At 42.0% G+C, this 25,133-nt stretch overlaps 1 protein-coding gene across 2 annotated transcripts; it reads right to left on the bottom strand.

Moving 5' to 3' along the window:
* Positions 1 to 1,291: 1,291 nt before the first annotated feature.
* On the bottom strand, positions 1,292 to 25,133 carry LOC308089902 (unconventional myosin-Ic-like). Of its 2 annotated transcripts, XM_080434858.1 has the most exons (32): positions 25,084 to 25,133; positions 23,125 to 23,286; positions 22,266 to 22,381; positions 21,191 to 21,389; positions 20,828 to 20,908; positions 20,507 to 20,686; positions 20,031 to 20,129; positions 16,479 to 16,592; positions 16,310 to 16,381; positions 16,060 to 16,179; positions 15,887 to 15,969; positions 15,403 to 15,508; positions 15,208 to 15,288; positions 15,013 to 15,104; positions 14,741 to 14,835; positions 14,537 to 14,583; positions 13,333 to 13,413; positions 13,077 to 13,182; positions 12,551 to 12,668; positions 11,611 to 11,724; positions 10,190 to 10,266; positions 9,940 to 10,008; positions 8,451 to 8,535; positions 8,176 to 8,335; positions 7,818 to 7,901; positions 7,224 to 7,317; positions 5,279 to 5,334; positions 3,903 to 4,038; positions 3,270 to 3,340; positions 3,078 to 3,175; positions 2,226 to 2,325; positions 1,294 to 2,044 (listed from the first exon to the last, which is right to left on the bottom strand). In XM_080434858.1, exons 2-32 carry the CDS (start codon positions 23,278 to 23,280, stop codon positions 2,018 to 2,020), a joined length of 3,117 nt encoding a protein of 1,038 aa, XP_080290984.1. In that variant the 5' UTR covers positions 23,281 to 23,286; positions 25,084 to 25,133; the 3' UTR covers positions 1,294 to 2,017. The 2 variants fall into 2 exon arrangements, with proteins under 2 accessions (XP_080290983.1, XP_080290984.1); XM_080434857.1 differs by having other exon boundaries at positions 1,292 to 2,044; positions 13,077 to 13,413.

A 25,133-nucleotide genomic window follows, 5' to 3' on the forward strand; every position in this document is an offset into this window, starting at 1 on the left:
GAATTGTTTTACGTGGGTTTTACACAAGTTGTTAACTCAAGTTAAATATGATTCTATTACATGCCTACTTTTGTTTTTAGAGTAATAGTTTGGTCGATATGAGTGAAATCCCTACTTTTAACAGCTTGAAGACTGACACTGTCATCTTGTGGTTTTCCTGCAAGCACTTCGTCCAAATTTCATCTTGGGGACAATAAAGTCAATCTGGAGTCTAAATGTCAGTGCAAGGGTTGTGCTGTGTTATTAACCACATGGTGGCGTGGTTTTAAATGTCTATTGTGCTCTGTTCAGGATTGGGAGCGGTTACATGCTGCGTCACGGGACCTGCGTGCCTACTGGAAAGTCCTGGAGCAGAAGAGACGAGAGCTGGAAAGAGAAGACAGACGACTGAGGACATCTCTGCGCGGCAGGAACAGGTCCGAGCCCACCATCACAACGAGCATAAAAGACATTGAGTTCAACCTGATGGACCTCATGGTGCAAGTCAACAGCCAGGTACCTTTTAGATTTTATTTGATGGGGTGGGGGGGTTAAGTGTCCTGCTCAGAGACACATAGACTGGGCCTGGGAGGTGAACCAGTAACCTTCAGATTAACCTCTTTACCCACTAAGCTACGGCTGTACCTGAACACTGACATGCCGTACAGATAAACGTGCATGTTGCCAATGCACGTTTACTTATGTCAGCAGAGCACCCATTGTTTTGTGCCCTTATTTAGCTGACTCCAGAAAAGTATAAGCACATGGCGGAGTGAAGTGTAATTTACACCTTGTTCTACTATAAGGTATGAATTAGGTCTAAGTGGAGATGAGGACAGTGTGCTGATGTTTATCTTATTTCACTCTGCAGCTGAAGCACGTGAACAGCTCTAGAATGAGCCAGATGTTTCCCACGGTGCCAACAGTCTCAAGTGGCCGTTCCTCGGGCCGACAGCCCCCAACTCAGACGCTGTGGGACAGCCGACGGGAGGGCTATGTCATTCTGAGGGACCTAAACCTCTACCTCACCAAGATGGCCAGAGACTTCCTCCTGTTGGCCTCCAAACACAGAAACACCCACAACTCAAAGCTCACTGGACACTAGGACCAATGTGCACAGTAAAATCCTCACTGTTAATTTGACTCTTGACCCAGTTGACCCAATTTAACAGAATCTTAGGATCTTACTGTGCACGCACACAAGCAGACTCAACCATGAATTAATTTACATTATACAAGAACTACTGGTAGAATGTAACCGACAGTAGGTACATACAGTACAGTAAGACAACAGCGTGATATAAACCAGTAAGTTGCTGTATTTAAGCCAAACACAGTATTGCCACTTTGTCTTTACCAGTGTTGTCCACATTTTACATGGTCTATGGGGTTTTCATTGTAGTGAGATTTTGTGTTTTTTACTGTATATTACTGTATAACTGCCACACACCATCTGGGTATTTCCCAGAGTTTCTATCTCTTCTTTTAACGAAACAAAGCAATATGCTGCTAGACCCAGGAAAATACTTTGCAACATCCCCTTTCACCCAGGCCTAAAACTACTGGACTTTCCAAAGATACTGTACATATACAGTAAACGTGTATACTATTTATTTATGTATTTATTTATTTATTTATTACAAGTATGTGCTATTTATTTCAAAGTGCTCATTGTTCATTTTTGTTACAGACATATTTTATAATACAGAAATTATTTTATATGTGATCGCATGGAAATATATTTGCATACAACATTAAATATGAAGTGTGACATTTGGAATTGTGCTATTCTGTGTAGTGATTTCTTCCAATGTTTATGTTGGCTAAGAATTATCGCAGTGCGGAAAAAGATCTTGAATAAGTGTTGAAGTAGTGAATCTTCGTGTTGTTCAGTGCTGTTCAATATACTGTGTTTGTTTGTGGTTTGATACTATCTGATGCAAAAACAAAAACAAAACACTTCTGAGCAGCAAACATCTGGTTAGTTAAAGCTTCAGTGGTTCCCAGAAAGAGACTTCGCCATTTGCAGGTCCAGCAATCATGTGTTGCAGAGCGGAGGGGCAGTCTGCAAAGTCAGTGGACACTGTCAGAATGCAGAAACCCTTGTAGAAGCTTAATATGCTGACATAACTCATGTTCAGTTAACATACTTCTTTCACTTTTGAATCTTCCCCCCCTCTAGCTGTTACTCCTACAGTACATTCCCTTCTGTCGCATCATAACAATCATAACAATCCCAGACTCACCACTAGCAGATGTCCTTTTTTGCCTTTGGCCACCTTCAACTCGGAGCCCCCGATGAAATCAATGATCCCCTCCTTGCCTCGAGCCACAGCAAACGTAATACTGTAGACCAAAGCCAGAGAAGAAAACAGGGAGGAAAAGGGAGCTTGTGAGTTGGTCAAAAATAAATAATTACATACAAAATACTACAAGGTAATTGGCTCCAAATTTAAGTCAATTACAGAGACAATGAAAAAGGCATCACAATACATAACAGGGACATTAAAACATTGATGACACTAAAAGACACTTCACTATTAAGAAATGCTGTTCTGGTTCTGCTCAATTCCGGGTGCAGATACTTTAAGTTTAACACCTGTTCCACTTCTCTCCTATAATAGAATACTGAGGGTTCAAAAGAGTAGATGGCATTTTCATTTCCCTATGATGGACATATTTGTGCAGAGAAAGGTTATTATCGTTAACTAAAGCTAAACTAAAAACTAAAAACGTTTGAGTTGAAATAATAAAATCTAGACTTTAGAAAACCTACCTGAAACAATATTGTGTACTAACAAACCTAACAAAAATTAAAAATTAAATAAATACAGATTACTTTGAGACTTTGTCAAATTTGTCAGCAAGCATGATAAGGCATTAGTGCATGATGTTTCACCTTGTGATTTGCATTCACAAGGTAAAACAAACATAAATAAAAAATACTAAAGTATAATAACTGGCTTCAGAGTTATAGTACATACGTACATACAGGTACAAACAGACAGACAGTGTCATTAGAACACTTTTACATTGCTTTGTGGATCAACTAATAACAATATCTGCATTAGAGGTACAGCAGTAGGACAGGCACCCACCTGCCCGGGCTGATGTTGACATGGTTGACCTTGCCGGCCATCATGGCTAGCTTTGTCACCACCTCGATGACATGTTCACACTGGAGCACCACGTCACCCTGGTGGGAGACATGGGGGGGGGGGGGGTTGATTGGACGCAGCTTGCAGTATTCAACAGTTGAGTGCGTAATCTTGTGACCCGGTGCGACCTACCTTCTGTTTGTTGTCCTCGTTGGGTATGTGCAGGACAAATAGGCCATCACTACGAGAACTCACAGAGATACCTGTGAAGACAGGAGAGTTGCTTTGGTCCATATGCACTCAACAACATGTCATGCTTGGGTCCTATATCATCAGTCAGTCACTAGAAGGAACTAATGATCTCCCTAAATCACTGGTTCTCAAAGTGGGGTCCGGGGATTAAGTTAATATAGCATCAAAATCAGTTAAAAAACACTTTAACTCTATATACATAGGATATTTGTAATGAGCAGATCTACAAGCTTGTGCCGCACGTTGTGATATGTTTGAAACATTTTAGCAAGACAAATCTTGTATGGGGGTCCCTGGCACAAACATTTTCAGATGGGGGTCTGCTGCCAAATACAGTAAATATTACTTTTTGGGGTCCTTGACAAGAAAGTTTAAGAACCAGTGGTTTATATGACTCAAACTAGCCATTTTATGCACTCCTGGTTTATCCTATAACACATGCAATAAGACATACTGTACTGTACCACACAACAACTTACCATTTAAACCCAAGCTTGTCATATAATACATATACTGTACAGTAGGTGCTTATAGGGTTTCTGTATGGGTACATACACTCAGGCCCAGACTCACTTCTCAGCGTCATGTAGTCAATCCGCTGCTTAATCTTGGTCTTATCCACCAACGCAGCGAAGGAGGACGTGAGGAGGAGCTGACGAGGGCGTGGCTTGAAACCCCTCCTGTCATACTTTGTGACCAAAACGCCATACTGAAGAGAGGAAAGACAACTAGAAAAAGTGCTCCTCGGAGCACAGGTCTCCGCCAGGTCAGGTAGGTTATTGTGGCCTCCTGGTGGCGCTATAATAGGCCAATGTTTAAAGGGTACCATTTGTTCTTAGGCCTTGCACGGCAATCGGACACTGCATTCATGGTTTGAGGCATTTTGTGCAACTTTTTTTTTTGCTAAATTAGACCTGCTGGTGGTGCTATAACAGGCCAATGTTAAAAGGGTGGCATTTGTTCCTCAACATAGTGTGAATGTGCGTGCAAAGTTTGACCGCAATCGGACGGTGCGTTCATGATTTGCGGAATTTTGTTCAAAACAAGCCACTACTGCAAACTTTAGATGTCAATCTTAGCCAATGAGGATGGAATTTGAAAAATCAAACACATCCGTCTTGATCACATGACTATGGAGATCATGTGTACCGATTTGCGTGAAATTTGGATAAAATCGGAAGGAGTAATATAAAGAAATGTGTTTTACATAAGTTGGCCTCCTGGTGGCGCTATAAAAGGCAAATGGGAAAAATGCAGGGCAAAGGTTTTTCCTTGACCTCTAGGGAGTGCGGATACAAGTTTTACACAGATCGGTGCAGTTATAGGTAAAAACATGAATCGGCCTGTTATAGCGCCACCATGAGGCTGATTTGAACATTTTCAAGTGGCATTTATTCCTCGGCATAGTGGAAATATGCGTGCAAAATTTCACCGAAATTGTTTGATTTGAGGCATTTTGTTGAAAATGGAGCACTCCTGCAAACTTTGGAAGCCATTTTTAGCCAATCAGAATGGAATATGAAAAATCTGAAAGACCAGATTTGTTTAATGACTATAGAGATACTGTGTGCCGATTTGCGAGATTTTTGGACAAAATCTGTAGGAGTACTGTCAAAAAATATGTTTTGCACAAATCGGCCTCCTGGTGGCGCTATAAAAGGCCCATGTGAAAAATCTGGGGCAGAAGTTCGGAATTGGCATCCAAGGAGTGTGTGTGCACAGTTTCGCTGCGATCAAGCCAACGGTGGCGGAGATTAGCTGGTGACAGACGGACGGACGGACACACGGACACACGGACGGAGGGTAAAACATACTCTCTCGCCATGCCTTTCGGCCTGGCGGAGACAATGATGAGATGCAACAAGGATTTGCTGTCTGTCTGTTTTCTTGTTTTTTCATGCAGGGTAGTGTGTTTATGACAATCAGGCTAAAATACATTTGAACCCCACCTGGATCTTTTCTTTGCCAAGAGTCTGAACGGCTTTGAGGTTGATCTGTTCACTTTCTAGACACAGAAGAGAAACCATCGGTTACGTTATGTGCACAAATTGCTTCTTGATACATCTACAGTATAGAGCAGAGTGTATGTCAAATGATGTGACACGTGTGTGTGTGTGTGTGTGTGTGTGTGTGTGTGTGTGTGTGTGTGTGTGTGTGTGTGTGTGTGCGCGCGCTATGGTGGCAGGAATTTATAGATGGCCAAGAATATGTATTGTGTATTTGTTGGTTATCTCATTGAAGCAAGGTTTGACATAAATGTTCTAATTCCAACTCAGCTACAGTTGTCAATCTAACAGCTGAGCTGACTCTCCCATGCTACTCTCACTCTGTCAGCAAATCTGTATTTGTATACCTATGTGTGTGTCGCCCTTATATTTAGTCCATCCCTTATATGACCATCTAGAATAGCATCTCTGGTACAGTGTGGACTATAAGAACTGTCTTAGATTAGTGTTGGGGAGGCTTGTGCTCCGAGGGGCTGCAGGAGCAGGCCATGGAGGTCTGCTTCTCATGATCTGTATGCTGTTGCTCTGCTGAAATCTTCCTAATAAATGGTCTACACTTCACCCTGACTGGAATATAATATTTCCATAATATTTGCTGTTGTCGGCAGGATCAATATTTCATCATCATAAACATGCTCCACTGAAGACTGGGCCCACCAGCCCAGTGGAGATCGCTGTCAGAGACACATAACCAAATGGACCCGTACGCCAAGTGAATAATATTATGGAAATATTAATTTCCAGTCGGGTGAAGTGAAGACCATTTATTAGGAAGATTTCAGCAGAGCAACAGCATACAGATCATGAGAAGCAGGCCTCCATTAGCCTGGTAAACCCTCCCTCCGGAAATCTCATTTCCATTTGATTTCAGGAGTGAGTCTGGCCTGATCCGCCTTTCTGTAATATTGGCTGTGCTGGAGTTGGGCGGGAGTAATACCGTTGACTGACAACCCCTTCAGCCAATGATAATTTTTCCCCTTCAGCCAATCAGCAGTTCACCAGTCTTAATGTGACGCGACGGGACTTTTGAGACAGCCATACCCAAAATGGGTTGCCTTATTCGGATAGAATGGTGTCACTGCCCGCCCCTACCGGTTCTCTAAATTTTTATTTTTAAATAGGCTTTGTCATGATTAATTGACCACATATATGAAGTTAAACAACTAAATTCTATCCAAACGATATCTTATAAGTAAATTCCGTGCCTCAAAATAGAAGTTAGAGAGCTTTTTGAAGTAAAAAAATAGCGGAGAATTGGCCGCACAAGAAAAAGATGGCTACCGTTCGTGTTTTGGGCTCACTCGAACTCGCCACCTGATTGGCCAACGTAAGTTGTCAATCACAGAACAATGAGCGACGACGCTGATAGGCGCGGCCGTTTGGCATACACAGCCAATATTGCAGAGAGGCGGTTCATGCCAGACTCACTCCAGGAATCAAATAGAAATGAGATTTCCGGAGGGAGGGTTTACCAGGCTAGGCCTCCATGGCCTGCTCCTGCAGCCCCTCAGGGCACAAGCCTCCTGAGCACCCGTCTCAGATCGTTCTTATAGTGCCCACTCTACCAGGGATGCTGTCCTTGAATGGTCATATTCTATGTACAGAAATGTTACACTTATAGACAAAATCAATGGTATTGCTGAACCAACTAGAAAGAGAATAGTGTGTAAATAGACAGTGGAACAGTTGTTGCTTAATGATAGCCACAGGAGCTGTGAAAAGACCCCTGCTGTGAGTTTAAACCTCTTTGGTTCGTGCGTGCGTGCGTGCGTGCGTGCGTGCGTGCGTGCGTGCGTGCGTGCGTGCGTGCGTGCGTGCGTGCGTGCGTGCGTGCGTGCGTGCACGTGTGTGTGTGTGTGTGTGTATATGAGCATGTGTGAATGCCTACCGAGCCGGGAGCCCAAAAACAGCTTGGCAACACTCTGAGGGTAACTTTCTTTCTGCTCCTGGAATATCTCACTCGCTACAACCTTCTGCTCTAACTGGAAGGAAGAGACATTGAATCCAAGGTTAAACAAAAGGAGTTCACAGCTGTATTAAACAAGAACAAAACATGGGAACACATTTAAAGGAGACATTTTCAACCTTATCTTCATATATTTGGCCCTTACTGCTCATTCTAGGATGGCACAATGTAGGTCTACTCACTCTGCCTCTCATTGGTGGGCTATGAACAGTTCAGAAACATGCCTACTAATGACATCGATATAGACACTATAGCCCTTCTCTTCCTCAAAGGTTAGTATGCTCAAATAGAAGCCATTTTTATGGTATTGCCTACCGAAGATGTCACTGGAAGGCAGGTTTCTGAACTGCCCTCTTCTGAGAAACAGAGTGAGTTGACAGAAATGGTGCCATTTTATAATGAGTATTAGTGAGGACCAAATATATGAAGATGAAGGTTATATGAAGGTTGAAAATGGGTGAAGTGGTCCTTTAAGTTTGTTAGCCATAAGTGAGATCAGAGCATCGGTGGTCCAACCTGCTTTCTCCACTCCGGCTGGATCCTCTTGCAGTACTTCAACACCATGTTCTTCATGTTCAACCTCCACAGGTGCTCAGATGCCTGTTCAAGTACATGCATTCACACAGGGTTATTTTATTTTATTTTTTGTGAAATGAGTTATGACTGAAGGAGCGATGATAACACAACCAGACACAACCAAACACCAGCAAAGTTGATGTCATTTGTTTCATATTAATTATTTTTTTATTTTAGAGCAAATATTGGAAATAAATAAATATAACTAAATATAAAATATATTGTCAAAAATACAGTATACAGTGTACAGTATACATTGACGATATTACTGTGTATGTATTCAGTAGACTGTCAGTACCTCAGTGACAGAAGGAGGGGGCGTGGGCCAGCTTTTGTCCAGCACACTCTTGGGCAGTGTTTTACGCAAGTTCTTGAGGAAGGAGAAACGTACATGGTCCAGGAAGTAATCATTTTCTGAACAGTACTCCTGGTGACGATAGATGAAGCCTTTTATGAACCTGAGAAAGATCATATAACGGAGAATGGGAAAGAAATGTAAATTATATATATAAAAAAAGACATCACACACACACACACACACACACACACACAAACAAAGTAATAGCCCAGCACCTGCGTATTAAGTCTGCCGCCTCTCTGCGTCTCTTGGCTCTTCTACGTGCTGTGGTCCCTCGCCACGCAGATTGGATCACTATCACTACCATATGCACAAGAACACACCAGTAAACATTTACCATCATCGCACTAGAATTTCAAAAGTTTGACAGACATAAGGATGTATAGACAACTACTTATGTACGGGACACTGACCTCAACTAAATTCTCTCTTGTTCATTTGTGAATTTCCTTGTGATTCACATGACGCCAAATCAATGACATGGAAAGACAATTAATGATGTTCAGTTCCACGTGGTGAACTTTTGTTCCTCTATGGCAGGGGTCTTCAACCTTTTCAGGCCAGGGACCCCCAAACTGATGGGGTGATGGAGCAGGGACCCCCTACCTCGTAGGGTACAGGGGGCTACCACATATATCGTATATTTATGTATAAAATGGTGTTTTATATGTATAAACATGAAAAAATGGTTGCCTGCTCCTAGTCGCACAGGTTGTCCCAGTAGTAGCCATGGTTCACATGACGCTCGTCTGCCACAAGCGTCATGGCGCTACTTGTTCCTGTTTTTTTGACAAAATTTGACATTTACAACCCGTAGATCTACATAAACGTTCAAATATAAAGTGCTGACCCCCCGGCCACGGATGTTACAAGTTAAAGCGCACGGGTCTAAGTACCCGTATCTTCCGTATTGTTCAATAAAAAGCTTTGTAATCCAATCACCGCCCATTTTCAATTTTTTCCCCTTTTTTTAATAATGTATCAGGGTGCAATACACCTCCCAAACAATAGGGGCGTGTATTTGAAAGCAGAAAATTCGGCGAAAATGGCCGGCGATCGGATTCAAAAGCTTTTTATTGAACAATACGGAGGATACGGGTACTTAGAATCATGCGCTTTAACTTGTAACATCCGTGGCCGGGGGGGCAGCACTTTATTTTTGAAATCTGAACGTTTATGTAGATGTGCTGGTTGTAAATGTAAAAATTTCAGAAAACAAGTAGTGCCATGACTGTCATGGTATGACAGTGGTGTTTCAGGGCTATCCCAGTAGGTGTGCAAAAGGACCTTTCTCTACAAAATATGTATAAACATACAATGTTGTGCATTCAATACTAAGCTATAAAATATATGTCATGTTATGTTTAAAGACAAATTAACATTTTTGAAAAATAAATACATTTTGTTTTGTTTAAACAAACAATAATTTCGCGGACCCCCTGCAGTACCTCCGCGGACCCCCTAGGGGTCGCGGACCCCCTGTTGAAGACCTCTGCTCTATGGGAACATTTTGGATAAATAACGGTGAAACATGGAATTTGTTAATGGCCAAATTGCCATGTTATTATTTTAATTTTGTTATTTTGATAAACCCAAAACTTTATATTTGGCCTTGAGCAGGCACAGGGAACATCCCCGTAGAAGCATGACAGCTATTAGACGAAACAAAAACTAAATCAAGTCAACCATGTGAGTTGCCCAGACCTGCATTTCTGATGCGTTTGTACTTGGTTCTCTCTCTGTAGCCTCTCCAAGACGTCTGTAGAGTTAAAGCTGGACATACAGAGAGGGAAAGAGAGGGTGGTGGGGGGTTGGGTGGTTACTGGAAGTTACTGCCATTATGAATAGTAACTTCCATTTCTTCACATATCCAGAATACACCATTACTTCATTTATCCAGATTATGAAATCCCCAACTCGGTAGAGTTTAATAATCCCTTTCACAATTACTCACCAACAGTTGGCTTTTTGGCTTCTAGCGCATCTTCAGTGGCGAACAAAGTTTTGGGGAAACGGATGAAGATTTTGGACCTGCAGAAGACACGAGAGGTTATTTTTATGATACTGATTCTTTGGTCGAAGGGCCTTTCCATAATTTTGATCTTGATATGATTTTGACATGTCCTCTATAAATACAATTATTATTACTATTATTATTATTATTATTATTATTATTTAAACAAAACTAATCATGAATGTGAGAGACCCAATAATCTATCAGCTAACTGTGGCAGTTTTGGCAATACAACACGACCACTTCTTTCTTTCTCGGCCATCACGGTACCTTTATTGAGCGACGATGCTCAATAAAGCCGCTCTACTCGGCCAATAGACTAATTGTCTCCGCCAGGCCAAAGGCATGGTCGATACAATGTTTTACACCCTGTTCGTCCGTCCAATTTTTGTAAAACAAATCTTTTGACAGTACTTGCAGGTCTTTTAGATTTTTCATATTCCATCCTGATTGGCTAAGATTGGCTTCCAAAGTTTGCAGTAGTGCTCTGTTTTAAACAAAATGCCTCAAATCATGAACACAGCATGCGATTTCCGTAAAATTTTGCAGAGAAACTTTTCAAATTAGCCTCATGGGGGCGCTATGACTAATAATAATTTGTGTTTTTACCTATAACTGCACTGATCTGTGTAAAACTTTCTATGTGCACTCTCTAGAGGCCAAGAAAAAACCTTTGCCCTGCATTTTTCACATCTGCCTTTTATAGCGTTACCAGGAGGCCGACTTATGTAATAATTTTTTTTTTTAATAATACTTCAGATTTTATCCAAATATCACACAAATCGGTACACATGATCTCCATAGTCATGTGATCAAGACGGATCTGTTTGATTTTTCATATTCCATCCTGATTGGTTAAGATTCTAAAGTTAGCATGCACGCACATTCGCAGTACGTTGAGGAACAAATGCCACTTTTTTAACATTGCCCTATTATAGCGCAATATATATATATCACGCAAATCGGTACACATTATCTCTATATTCAAGTGATCAAGACGGATCCGTCCGATTTTTCATATTCCATCCTGATTGGCGAATTCCGAACATTGCTGACCCACAATAACCTACCTGACCTGGTGGAGACCTGTGCTCCAAGGAGCACTTTTTCCAGTTAGCTCTAATAACAGTTCATTACTGTTAGGACACTATCTGACATGGTTACTGTGTGTATTCTTATGATTTATTTTGTCCTGCATAGTGCAAGCTTTGTTGAGGGTGTATACTGTTGTATACTATTGTTCATTATTGATAGTTGATATATTTTGTGTGTAATGTTTCTACCCTGCTGTATCTACAGTACTATTTATGTAACTGTATCTTAACTGCTGTGCTGTCTCTGGCGACCTCATCTTATCTTACCTGCCCAGTTTGTACTCTTCTGGTTTGTAGCCTAGGTGTTTGACCAGTGTAGAAACACCATCTGCCAGAACGCCAGTCCAGTTGGGCCACGTCTCAGGACAGAGCGGTTTGTACCTAAACAGATGGATAGATTTACAACAAAGCTCTCAACATTAACTCATTACGAAAGCGTTCTCCACATACTCCTCTGTACCCTGATCATTTCAATCAGGTAGGGTGGCATCCGGTTGATGATGACCAAATAAGGGTTTGTTTTGTACACAGAATTATAAACAACACTGCCCCCAGGAGGTACTTGACCTCTAAAACCCTATATTCTTATTTGACCGTGGTCTGTACTCTGTACTTTGTCCGATCCTTTTTCACTCTACACCATATCTTTTCGCTGAAAATAGCAGATCTACAAGCTCACTACGCAACACATTTTGAGCATGCAGATCTGCTCATTTTGCCAAATGTTCGCCCCAGAATAGGGACACTAGGGTTCAGGTAGTTAAGCAATTACTTTAGGCTTGATATGGATGTTCAGCGCAATCCATCCGGTCTCTTAATTCAGACATACATTGCGAGTACACAGGTGCTGTTGAGAAGAACAATCTACCACTCGACTTAATATCAAGAGTAGAAATTATTTTATGAGGAAGGTGAAGAGTTGGCTCATGAAGGAGAAAGAGTAGAGGGAGTGTTATTGTAGAACCTTAGGGTTGCAAAGGTGATTTATTTTTCTAAATGTTAATGTGTATTTTAAATGAGCAAATCAATCAAAAAATGAACAAAAGATTAAATTCAAAGCAGTGTTCATTCAGTCAGCAAAATCCTTGGTGTTAATTTAACTCCTATTAGTGTAGAAATGGGACCAAATGAACCCATACATTAGGTATTTTACTGTTAGGCAGACAGTCAGTCGGTCGGTCATTCAGCCACGTGATAAATGAGTTACCTCTCTAGGAAGGCTTCAAAACGGCGTCTGTAGGCAAAGCCAGCTCGTCTGACCCTGAGATTTTCCATCAAGCCCAGGTACTTTACTTGGTGTCTGACCAGAACCTCGTCAAACCGCCCTGCAGGGACAGACATTATACAACATTTAAACCCCCAAATCCATACCTTACATTACAAATTCTCAGTGTTCATTTCTTTTCAATAGGAAACTTTCCTTTATGACAAAAACAACACAAAAATGGCTCAGATACATTAAAAGCGAACATGACCCATACTTAGACAGAACTACGATATATGACAATGTATATCGACACCCACAAGGCCATGAAGCCACAAAAGACCCATAAGGGAAAAAGGAACAAGAATCAAATCAAACAAAGAAGGATTAGTGGTCCAATGAATCAAAGTTGTTTCAAGTTATCTCAAGTTATTTTGCTCACAGACAGATTGACAGATAGACAGGGGTGATTACAGTACTGTGTCACGCATCGCAGTGGGCAGGGTCAAAATAATGTCAGTCTATATACCTGACTGCTTGGCATCATTTGGTTTGATGCAGCGCACGTAGGATGGCTCTTTGGACATGAGTATCTCCATCAGTTTGTTCAGACTGTTCTTAAATTGAGTGGCGGCCTGTAATGGACAGGAAAGGACGCACATGACATTAAGATCACTTGTGAGTACAGTATGTAGGTACAGTATGTGTGGGCTTGAGTGTGGGTGTAAAGAGGAAGGATAGATGGACAGAGTGCATGTGTGTGTGCGAGAAAGAGAGAGAGTCACCATTTCAGGACGTTTCTGGTCTGTCACTTCCTCTCTGCGGAAGCACTGACTAAGGATCTGGTTGTTTGACTGGCACATGACCTGGATAGGAAACCACAAACCACACAAACACATGTTAACAGAGCAAATGGCTCTCTTCCTTCCCTCACAAAAGACACAATGCTACAGTAGTAGCAAACAGACACAATCCTATATTACATTGGAGAGATGAAAAGCCATAATTTTCCCATGTCATTGTTTCGCAGTAAACACAACAACAACATATCACGTGTCACTAACAACACAAGCCACAACGCGCGCAATTAATTTACGGGTGGCGTAGGCTACTTTTCATTGCTCACCACACATTTGCCTCCTCGGAGCATAATTAATTGTGGCCAGCACAAACTCACAACATTACGGGTCGACCATGTTGTTCCTTAGCGTCAGCACCGACCACCGCCGAGTGCAACCCAAACACCGCGAGCCGGACAACATTACGGGTACACCATTTTGTTCCCTTTAGCTTGAGCACCGCCACCGACCACCGGCGAGCGAAACCGAAAGCAACACCACGCAGTCGCTATTGAAATCTCCCCACAACAACAACACACGCGACGCGACCACTTCGCTTCAACCCCCGCCGTTGCTTTCACTTTGCTCATGTCTCTCTATCACACCACAATCACGCTAATATGTCATGCACATCCCACAAAAAACATTAAAACACGCCAGTGTCTCAACGCAGCCGCTCGGCAGTCTGGGTTGCCACGTTGGGGGCAGAAAAGCAGACAGGTCAGTGTTGCCAGATGTGCGCCAGAAACAAGCAACCACCTTCATGAAAAAAAAAAAACAGCCGAAGGGTTCCGCAATGTTTTGCGGGGGTCCCAAGAAAGACTCCCAGGGGGTCCCCCATGTATTTTCTTTTTTAATATTTTTTTTTTAAAAACTTTTTTGGGGGAAATTTTTATCCCACGATTTTGGTACCCCAAAATAAGCGGTTAGCGGGCCGGGCGCCTACAATGGAAATACATTCTCAAGCTTTATTGTGTTTTATCCTTTTGACAGTAACGCACAGATATATGTATACATATATTGTTTTAGTCAATAACGATGCCAATCCATCAATAGATAAGAAAAGAAAAGGACATTGAACGTTCCAATGTCCTGGTGAGTGTAAACGTTTACTGCTTGTGTTCTGGACCTTCTCTTTTACTACCCTCACCTCTTTCAGGTTCCTGTTGAGCATATCGTTGTTCTTGTCCAGAAATCCTACCAAGAGAGGAATAAAACACTAGCTTGACACTGAGGAATCAGTGAGTGATCACTGCATGTAATGGTTTGCAGTATGCTTTGAGTGTCAGCAGCCTTTCATCCGGAAATATGTGTGAGGTTAGGATAGTGAGGTGGATAGTGACGTGCAGCTCACCGCTGACATTGTAGTTGACCTCTCCAGCATAGTGCAGTAGCCTAAACTCCTCTCTGCTCATCACCCGACGTGTCTTTCCATTCGCCAACTTGTGACTGAAACACACACATGCACACACAAATGCATATTCATACATTATTGCGATATCAGAAGCTTTAGCGGCTACAGCGTAGTCAGAGAACTTCTTCTCGGCACACTATGACAGCATAGAGGCCTTTAAAAGCAGTGTGTTTTGTGTTCACTGTGTGTAACAATGGAGAGGTGGCACTCACGTGACGAAATGGGCATGACCCCCCAAAGTGTCCTCCAACTTCTCTAAGAAGGAGATGTCACAGGCCTCCCCAGGTCTAAGACACTCGTCATCCTGAAAGCCACAACCGCAGTATTTATCTTTCCCTGCACACTGACAGAGGAGATGATGTAGGAATGCACGCACAAGTAAACACACAAGGAGCTGTCATTCGTACCAGAATGGAGATAATTCCCTTGTGCTTCTCTTCTATCAGGTCGCAAATTATCTTGTTGTCGAAGTACTGCACCGTCTCCCACTGGAATTAAGACAGAGATGAATAGGAAAGAGTAGTCCTGCGTTAGTATGGGAAATACCTCGCACTCACTCCTCATGAAACACATGAGGTTTGACCAACAGCCACCCAACTCACTGCTATGCCCTCCGTCTCGTACTCCTCCTGCTCAGACTTGAGGGTGAGCTCAATGAAGAGCTGCTGCAGCTTCTCGTTGCAGTAATTGATGCAGAACTGCTCAAAACTGTACAGAGAAAGAGAAGGGGGAAAGCATGGAACCATGATCACAATAAAACCAAGAGGGCAAAGCGTAAAGGACCGGTGTTTTGGGTTGTGTAATCTATCGACTACAAATCTTGTATACTTCATTTTGGAATGTTTTTCCTCCCTTCTAGGATGCCATAGGTTTCTATAAATTTCAGGATGTGATGAAAATCAACTTGCAGAAAGTATTCAGTATTCAACACTATTCAACCCAATGAACTTTGTTACAGTACATACAGTAACCGTATGTGGTTTGTAGTCACTGCGCTAAACATGCAAAATCACCGGCGTGGTCCTTTAAAAACTAGGTTGACAAATGAATGAAGAGGGGAGAGAAGAAAGCAAAAGGACAACACACCTGTTATGCTGGAGGACCTCAAAGCCGTAGATATCAAGGAGACCTATGACTGATGAGCCTTTACTGCTGTGGCAGACTTCATCCTGCTTAATGTAAATATATCATATGATCACACACACAAACATGGAATCTCTACTGTTGTTTCTGTGCCATTTTTGGATCCGCAAGTGTACCTGAAGAGCGAGTGACTTGTTGATCTTCTCCACCAGCCAGGTGAAAGTTCGTCCGTACACAGCCTTGGCTAAGGCATCGCGAGCTGACCCTGCCTGGTCAAAGTTTAGTGGGCTGATCATCTGTATCACACAAAAACAAAGGAATACCAAATGCAGTTTAGACAGAACATCACATAATGTACTGTATATGAAGCCACATATAACACAGGAGTCAGTGGCCAAATCCCAGTAACTCCACAGAAATCCTCACTTCCTCTCCTTTGGCGATGAGTTTCTTGTGAGTTAGTGCCTCCCTGAGGGCTGAGCCATCAACACCCAGCAGCTGGAATACAACAACATCAACACATCTGCCGTCAGCATTGCATTTTGGTGAGCATATGTGCATGAGAGTACATAAATACCAATGGGACTGTTCCCACCTTCGAGAGATAGTCCATCTGTGTCTCAGTTGTAATGTCAGTTTCTCCGTCCTGTCCTTCACCAAACTGAATGTTTCCCAGATGCAGAACACTGCCGATGACATTCAGCAGCTCCTGAAGTCACAGACATGCAAGACTAGAATGTTATTTTGATTTTTCAGTATGAAATATTTTTTAGTGCAAGCTACCCACGAATGCATTTACATTTGAAATAAGAATAAGCATAGGGTTAAAGAAAAATATAAAATATCACAACTATCATTAAATGTAGATTGAGTGTTTAATAAAGAGTTCCTCAGTCTCTTGTGCAAATAAAATACATATAAAATAGCTGCAGATATCAAATATTCATAAAATGTGTATGGGAATGGGATTGCATCTACACTCATACATAAAGTGATAGTACCGATGTAATGGTAGCAGTCAGATAAGACATGGCTCAGCAGCCTGGCAGCCTGCCTGGTTGTGGAAACTGTCCCCTAGTCTGTTCATTCCCAGGTTACTATAGTTTTGCAGTTTTATTAGTTTTTATTTGTATTTCGTTCACCTGTTTATCGTATGTCTACGTGACAATAAACACGTTGTTGAACCCCGAAACAAACCCTGCATCCAGACATCCTTCACAAATGGCTATTGGAGAGCTACTGATAGCATAGGCCTGTCACAATTACTACATAACTAGACCATACCCGGTGAAGTGCGCAGGCAAAAGTAGTTGCAAACGTGGGGTTATTGCACGTCCTACTGTGCATACATACATATATACATATATGCATATACACACACACACACACACACACACACACACACACACACACACATATATATTCTGTCATGCATTGTACTTATATTAGAATGAATTGATTACTACAGCAAAAATAATTATACAACACTGTTATTACAACTTGTACAACTATTATTTCAACTTAACAACAATATAATTATGTGCATGCAGATATGCACGTAAAGGGTGCACATTCAACAGTGGAGAATGTATGGGCGTCCTTAAAGGGTAAGACCACTTTGGTAGAGGTTTGGGTTGTGTAGTTACCTTGCCATGATGTAACTCCAAAGGTGGGCAAGAAATCAAAAATAATTGCTCCATTGATTAGAAATTGATAATTCAAAATATGCTCCTCATTGACTTACATTGTATGGTTAAACAGCTCTCAAAGTCACTCTTTTAGCACATAAATGAACCCAAACATAGCTGATTCAGACAATATAGAGCATCACCAAACCCAGTACTGTTTGTTTTTTGAATAAAAATGTCAACTTCCTGTTGATTTTACTATTTGAAGATCTGGATCCGGATCCGCGGATCCAGTCCAGGTTTTCTACTTATTAAAAATGGCAAAATCAACAGGAAGTTGACATTTTTATTAAAAAAAAAAACAGTACTGGGTTTGGTGATGTTCTATATTGTCTGAATCAACTTAGTTTGCGTTCGTTTACGTACTAAAAGAGTGACTTTGAGAGCTGTTTTACCGTACAATGTAAGTCAATGAGGAGCATATTTTGAATTATCAATTTCTAATCAATGGAGCAATTATTTTTGATTTCTTGCCCACCTTTGGAGTTACATCATGGCAAGGTAACTACACAACCCAAACCTCTACCAAAGTGGTCTTGCCCTTTAACAAAGAAACGCTCTCCACCATTCGTTGCGATACGGGGCGACCGTGTTTAGGGGCGAGACAATTAGGCGCAGATTGCTCACCCCAGACCGTTCGGTGCAAGCCTGGGCGACCGTGTTTAGGGGCGAGATTGTGGAACGGTCGTATCGTTAGCTTGTACAGATTTTCGGAGAGTCGACATGGTGTAATGGCTAGATGAGATTAACTTTTGTGTCTCTGGTGGAGAGATTTACGTAAACGCGACGTGCTACCACCTTTGCACGAAAAGATTGCATTGCATTGCATTTCATGCACACACTCTCTCTCTCACTCTCTCACTCACTCTCACACACAGCTCTCTCTCTCCCCCTCTCTTTCTCTCTCTCCCCCCTCTCTCTCTCTCCAGCCATCATAAGCATGGCGAGATTGTCTGATTGAGACTGTGTTTGACATAAAAATGCGAATAAACAGCTGAGATTGTAAATTGGGCGAAGCACGTTCAACACACACACACACGCGCGCGACCCGTTGCGAGCGCTCACACACACACACACACACACACGGTACTGCGGCCCGTGGCCCGTCGCGAACACACACACGGGCGTCGCGCAAACACAAATAATGTACATTGTGACATGTCACACGTGCCTCCCCAACGTGCATGCGCACGTGCGTGTCCACGCATACACGGGCGCGGACCCAAGTTGTGGTGCGATCATCTCACACACACCACCACGGAGCCACGATGTAGAATGAAATGTGACTCCCTGGCATAGGCATGTTAGTCGCCCGCCCCCTCCCGCTCCCACCCCGGCCCAGAGTGGGCGGAGTCTATGGTGTGACAGACTTTGGTGTTGCCATGTTCGCCTATTGTAAGCGGTTTAGGGGCAATATTGGTGGAAGTGTGTTTTTGGCGTTGGTTGTGAAAGTGCAGGTGGGTGTGGGGACGCGTTGTGAGCTTGTAGAGCGGCTGTTTTCCAAGAGGCAATGTATATGTGTGACGGTGCTTCGTTTGGCCTTCTTTTCATAGACCTTGTTGCTTGTAGGGCTCGCTTCGTTTGGCCTTGTTTTCATAGACCTTGCTGCTTGTTTGTCTCGCGAAACCTGGCAACCCTGCGCAGCGTGATCTCCCATTGTTTGACACATAAACGGTAATAATAAGCTGAGATTTGATGTAATGGAAAAACGGGCTTCACAGTTCCATGCACATGGTAATGGTCAATGGCTGTGCGCAATTTGAGATCAATAGCTCCAGGCACTGAGGAGAACCGGGCAGAAACATTTTGGGCTCAGAGGGCTCAGAGGTTTGGGCTCAGAGGTTTGGGCTCAGAGGTTGTTTGACACATAAACGGTAATAATAAGCTGAGATTTGATGTAATGGAAAAACGGGCTTCACAGTTCCATGCACATGGTAACGGTCAATGGCTGTGCGCAATTTGAGATCAATAGCTCCAGGCACTGAGGAGAACCGGGCAGAAACATTTTGGGCTCAGAGGGCTCAGAGGTTTGGGCTCAGAGGTTTGGGCTCAGAGGTTGGTCTCAGAGCTTACTGGAATTATAGTTAGATTGCCTAATTGCAATTATTTGAGAAAATCGCAAGAATTTTGCATAATCATCATAATCGTTTCCATGTTGAAAAAAAATCATATATTTTCAAATATTAAAAAAATTATAGTGGAAATAGCAGATCTATAAGCTCACAACGCGTCACGTTGTGAGCTTGTAGATCGGCTATTTCCACTATTAATGTTTTTAAGTTATTTGAATATGTCAGTCATTTCTTTGTACATTTTAGGTTATTTGTCACAATGTAATTTTAATTCATATGTTCCAGTGTTTAACGACAAAAACATAATTAAATCGTTAATCGCAATTGTTTGTGTGACAATGAATCATCATGTAAAATGTCATAATCGTGACAGCCGTCGCTACTGACCTGCACTTCTTCCTCAGTGAAGCCGATAACAGGGAGGGCCTTTGTCACAGCTTTCCAATCCTTCTTGTCATTTATGGAGCTCACTCTTGGACAGTTGCCCTGATAAAAGACAGTTATCCATGTAGTACAATAATGATTACTCTACATGATTATGCATACAAAATATAAAATAAATAATAAAATACACACACTTGAAATACACCTAAACACACACATGCACGCAAACACGCACACACACACACATTTTAAAAAATCCTCTTAACAGACCTTGTTTTGAACAGTACTTCCATGTGCTTGTCTTTGCAAACTGTTAATAAAGTATTCAATCAAACACACACACACACACACACACACACACACACACACACACACACACACACACACACACACACACACACACACACACACACACACACACACACACACACACACACACACACACACACACACACACACACACACACACACACACACACCTTGACCAGGTAGTGGTACTTCTGAGGGTTTCTTTCAAGGTGTAAACGTATTAGCTGTTCGTCGTCTCCTCCCTGCAGCAGCTGGTAGAAAATGTGGAAGTTCCTCTCTCCATGGTTTTGGTGCACCACACGGGACTTCTCCAGCAGATAGTTCAGGATGTGACCGCCCACTGGTGCCCCCTAGGGGAGGTGAGGGGCAGATGGAAGCTGTCACAGACAGTTTTAGTGTGCATCTACTGCACATGTGATTTATATGAGGCGTCCAAGGATATGATATATCCCAGATTCCCTGCCAAGGAGGGTCTATGGAGGGTGATTTACCTTAAAGTCAAACTGGACATCCATGTATTTCCCAAAGCGGCTAGAGTTGTCATTCCTCAAAGTTTTGGCATTGCCGAATGCCTGTGTACAGAAAGACAGGAAATTAGAGAGAGGAAGCTGATGTAAGAGTAACAATAGAGAGATTAAATCAGATAATCAGAAGAAAGTATTTGAAATATTTGGCAACGAATGTTCCGACGGTAATTAATGTGATTTTGGATGAATACATAATGATATACAGTAATGTTAAAACCTTTGCCTTAACATCATGACAGATTATAGGTTCAAGTTGGCTGGCAAAGTTTAAAATGTCACAGACATCATTAGATGAGGGCATGCGTGCGTGCAAGCATATGTGTGTACCTCCAGAACAGGGGTAGACTGCAGCAGACGGTCACCAAGAGAGGCCATGTGATCATTAGCAGTGCAGGTGACAGCATAGTACAGTAGGATCTTCTTGGAGGCTTCTGTCTTTCCCGCTCCACTCTCCCCTGAGATCAGAATGCACTGGTCTCTCCTCTCAGTCCTCATGGCGCGGTAGGTATTATCTGATACAGCGTAGCTGATAAAGCATAGCACTGATCAGCTTCATATTATACAGATTACTGTAAATCATCATATCATATCATATTTTAGTTAAGTTATTTTATTCACAGAATTTACAGTAGCACACGCACACACACACACACAAAAGGCAACAATTTTCACAATGACAAATTACTTGAATTGAAAGTGTTACATGCACTTGTGAAACACCGGGTGTGAGAAGCTAAGGGTTTCTAATAAATACGTCAATGCATGAGATTAAGAAGATTGATAAAGTAGCCAATGGAGTAATAAAATACCTCACTACAAGATCAGTATGATGTTTATGTAGTCTTGTAGTTTATGTTGTCTTATTAGGATGATGCCGTCAATTTCTTTTGGATACAAAACTGATTGGTAATAGTTAAACTGAGTTTTTTTTGCACACCTATAGCACATCACATAGCTCCTTATTTTCTGCTGTGACTTTTCTGGTTTAATGAGTCAGTTTTGTGGGCGAAATGACATTGTTGGCAATGACCACATGGGATTTCAAGAGGGGACAGAGCTATAAGGAAATGGAAGGTAAATGGAAGTTACTCATGTGGTCATTGCTATGTAATTTCACACACAATACTGACTCACGCACAATACTGACTCAGCAAATACATTATAATTGTATGCATAGAGTGTATTTGATGCCCAGAAAGATCAATTTAATGAAAATGATTGCTGACCTCATCTCTTTGTGTTCCATTAAAGTTGCTGGAACTTTGAGTGAATGTACCTCACTTTACAAATTGCATAACAAAATGTAGTTGAAAATCCCTGTCAGCAGGCCTACGATGCATTGATTTCTATTATCTTATAATAATTTGTTTACACATACAGTATGGGCTGAAAGATTACTCACATGTGAGGCGATATCTCATAGAAGCTGACACCTCTGTAACGCTGCATGTGTTGCTTGGAGTAGATCTCCAGCTCTTTGTATGGATTCACCGACACCAAAACTGAGCCAATATAGGTCTGAGGCAAAATATATGGAAACAGGAATATGGTATTCACCTCAACAGAAGATATGAAAATACTATATAATCAAGAGCAGTGGTTCTCAAACCTTTCCATGTCAAGGACCCCCAAATTACCTGATAGCGCGGCACAGAGTGCCGCGGTATCAGGCTACGAGCTTGTAGATCTGCTATTTTTTTAAGAAATCGTGATAATTTGTGCAAATCTTTGAATATATATGTTTTAAAGCGAACACTTTTAACTCAAATCTTTGCTTCTGGGGATTCTACAAATGTCTTCTAAATCCTAACAGTTTTTTTTTTTTTTTTACTTATGTTGCTATAATATCAGTGTTTCTCAAACCTTTTTCATGTCAAGGACCCCCAAAATGATGTTTGTCTGCGGACCCCCCATCTCAAAATATTTAGTTCCAGGGGAAAAAAAATGATATATATATATATTCAAAGATTTGCACACATTTTCACGATTTTTCAAAAATAGCAGATCTACGAGCTCATAGTGCGGCACTCGGTGCCACACTGAGCTTGTATATCTGCTATTTTTGAATGATAATAAAAATTGAAGAAATCTAAAATGACACAGATGTGTTTCCGGATTGAATCGGTTAATCTGATTTTGATTATGCAATATTGACATTGGGGATTGGGGACCCCCTGGAACCCCCCCAAGGACCCCTGGGAGTCCCTGGACCCCACTTTGAGAACCACTGAGGACAACAGTGATTAATGTTAATATATTACATAGATTAGGTTCTCTTTGAAGCGCCGCCGCAAGTTCTCTATGAAGGCTGCCTCACTGGTGTAATTCTCCAACAGCACGAAGTCCTGCACACCAACCCGGTCACGTGCGGTCAGAGCGCTCTCCATCACCAGGCGAACTCTTCCTTCAGCACCCATAGTCTCCTACAGGACCGGAGAAAAGAAGAAGAACAAATGAGGGGACATGGATGGTCAAAATTATTTATATTATTCTTTGAATGCAGACAGTTACATCTAGCTGAAAAGCAGGATTCACAAATATCCTAACCCAATTCAGCCAGATAAATGCTACGCCAATGACATTTGAAAGAATTAACTTACGTTCAAAAAACATGCAACAGATAAGATACTGAGAAATATAAGTTATTTACGAAGGGTTACTTAGTTATTTCAACATTCCCTAATGTATATTATAAACAGTTACATACAATACTATTTTTAAGTGGGATATTATATAGTAACTAGAAAAAGTGCTCCTCGGAGCACAAGTCTCCGCCAGGTCAGGTAGGTTATTGTGGCCTCCTGGTGGCGCTATAATAGGCCAATGTGAAAAGCGTGGCATTTTTTCTTAGGCCTTGCACGGCAATCGGACACTGCATTCATGATTTGAGGCATTTTGTTCCAAAAATGCGGTTTGCTAAATTAGACCTGCTGGTGGCGCTATAACAGGCCAATGTGAAAAGGGTGGCATTTCTTCCTCGGCCTAGTGGGAATGTGTGTGCAAAATGTCACGGAAATCGCACACTGCGTTCATGATTTGAGGAATTTTGTTCAAAACGGACCTATCCTGCAAACTTTGGAAGCCAATGTTAGCCAAGTAGGATGGAATATGAAATATCGGACACATCCATCTTGATCACATGACTATAGAGATACTGTGTACCGATTTGCGTGATTTTCGGACAGAATCTGAAGGAGTAAGAGAAGAAATGTGTTTTACAAAACTCAGCCTCCTGGTGGCGCTCTAAAAGGCATACAGTATATGAAAAATGCAGGGCAAATGTTTTTCCTTGGCCTCTAGGGAGTGTGCGTGCAAAGTTTCACACAGATTGGTGCAGTTATAGCTAAAAACGTGAATCGGAAATCGCATGCTGCGTTCATGATTTGAGGCATTTTGTTCGAAATGAACCAATCCTGCAAACTTTGGAAGCCAATCTTAGCCAATCAGGATGGCATATGGAAAATCAGACAGATCTGTGTTGATCACATGACTATAGAGATACTGTGTACCGATTTTCGTGTTTTTTGGACAATCTGTAGGAGTAATATCAAGAAATGTGTTTAGCAAAAGTAGGCCTCATGGTAGCGCTATGACAGGCTGATCTGAAAAATGTGGGGCAGAGGTTCTGCTGTGGCATCCAGGGAGTGTGTGTGCGCAGTTTCACAGGGACCGGGCAAACGGTGGCGGAGATTAGCTGCTCGCAGACAGAAGGAAGGACACACACACGGACGGACGGACACACGGACGGACAGACAGGGGGCAAAACATACTCTCTTGCCATGCCTTTCGGCCTGGCGGAGACAATTAACCCAAAAAATCAGCACACAAAGTAATCACGATTCTAACAAGCATGGCCAAGATTAAACAATGTGGACATTTAGCAAATCCCAACCGTAAACAGAGCCTAGGCTTAACTATTGTGTGATATCGAGATAGTGTTTAAGATGTACAGTATGTACAGTGTACACAGGCCTTTAATACCAGGCAGGTTTCTGACCCCTGTGTGTGTACATGTCAACCCAATTGTGATGGCAAACATCAAAGAGGAGACAGGAAGTGATTGCCAGTCTGGAAAGTGCATTTTTTCTGATAAGCCCAAATGCCCAGAAGTAACACACTTATACACAACAACGTATGAGAACAAATGGTACATGCACATGAAGCATAACTGCACACACACACAAAAACAGGAAAACATTCATATTATTCATTACACTTACTGTACCATGTGAAAATAGGTAAATATCCAGCTACAAGATTCAGTCCGCTC

This window comes from Gymnoscopelus braueri, assembly GCF_963280865.1.
Source record: "Gymnoscopelus braueri genome assembly, chromosome: 8".
Lineage (NCBI taxonomy): Eukaryota > Metazoa > Chordata > Actinopteri > Myctophiformes > Myctophidae > Gymnoscopelus > Gymnoscopelus braueri.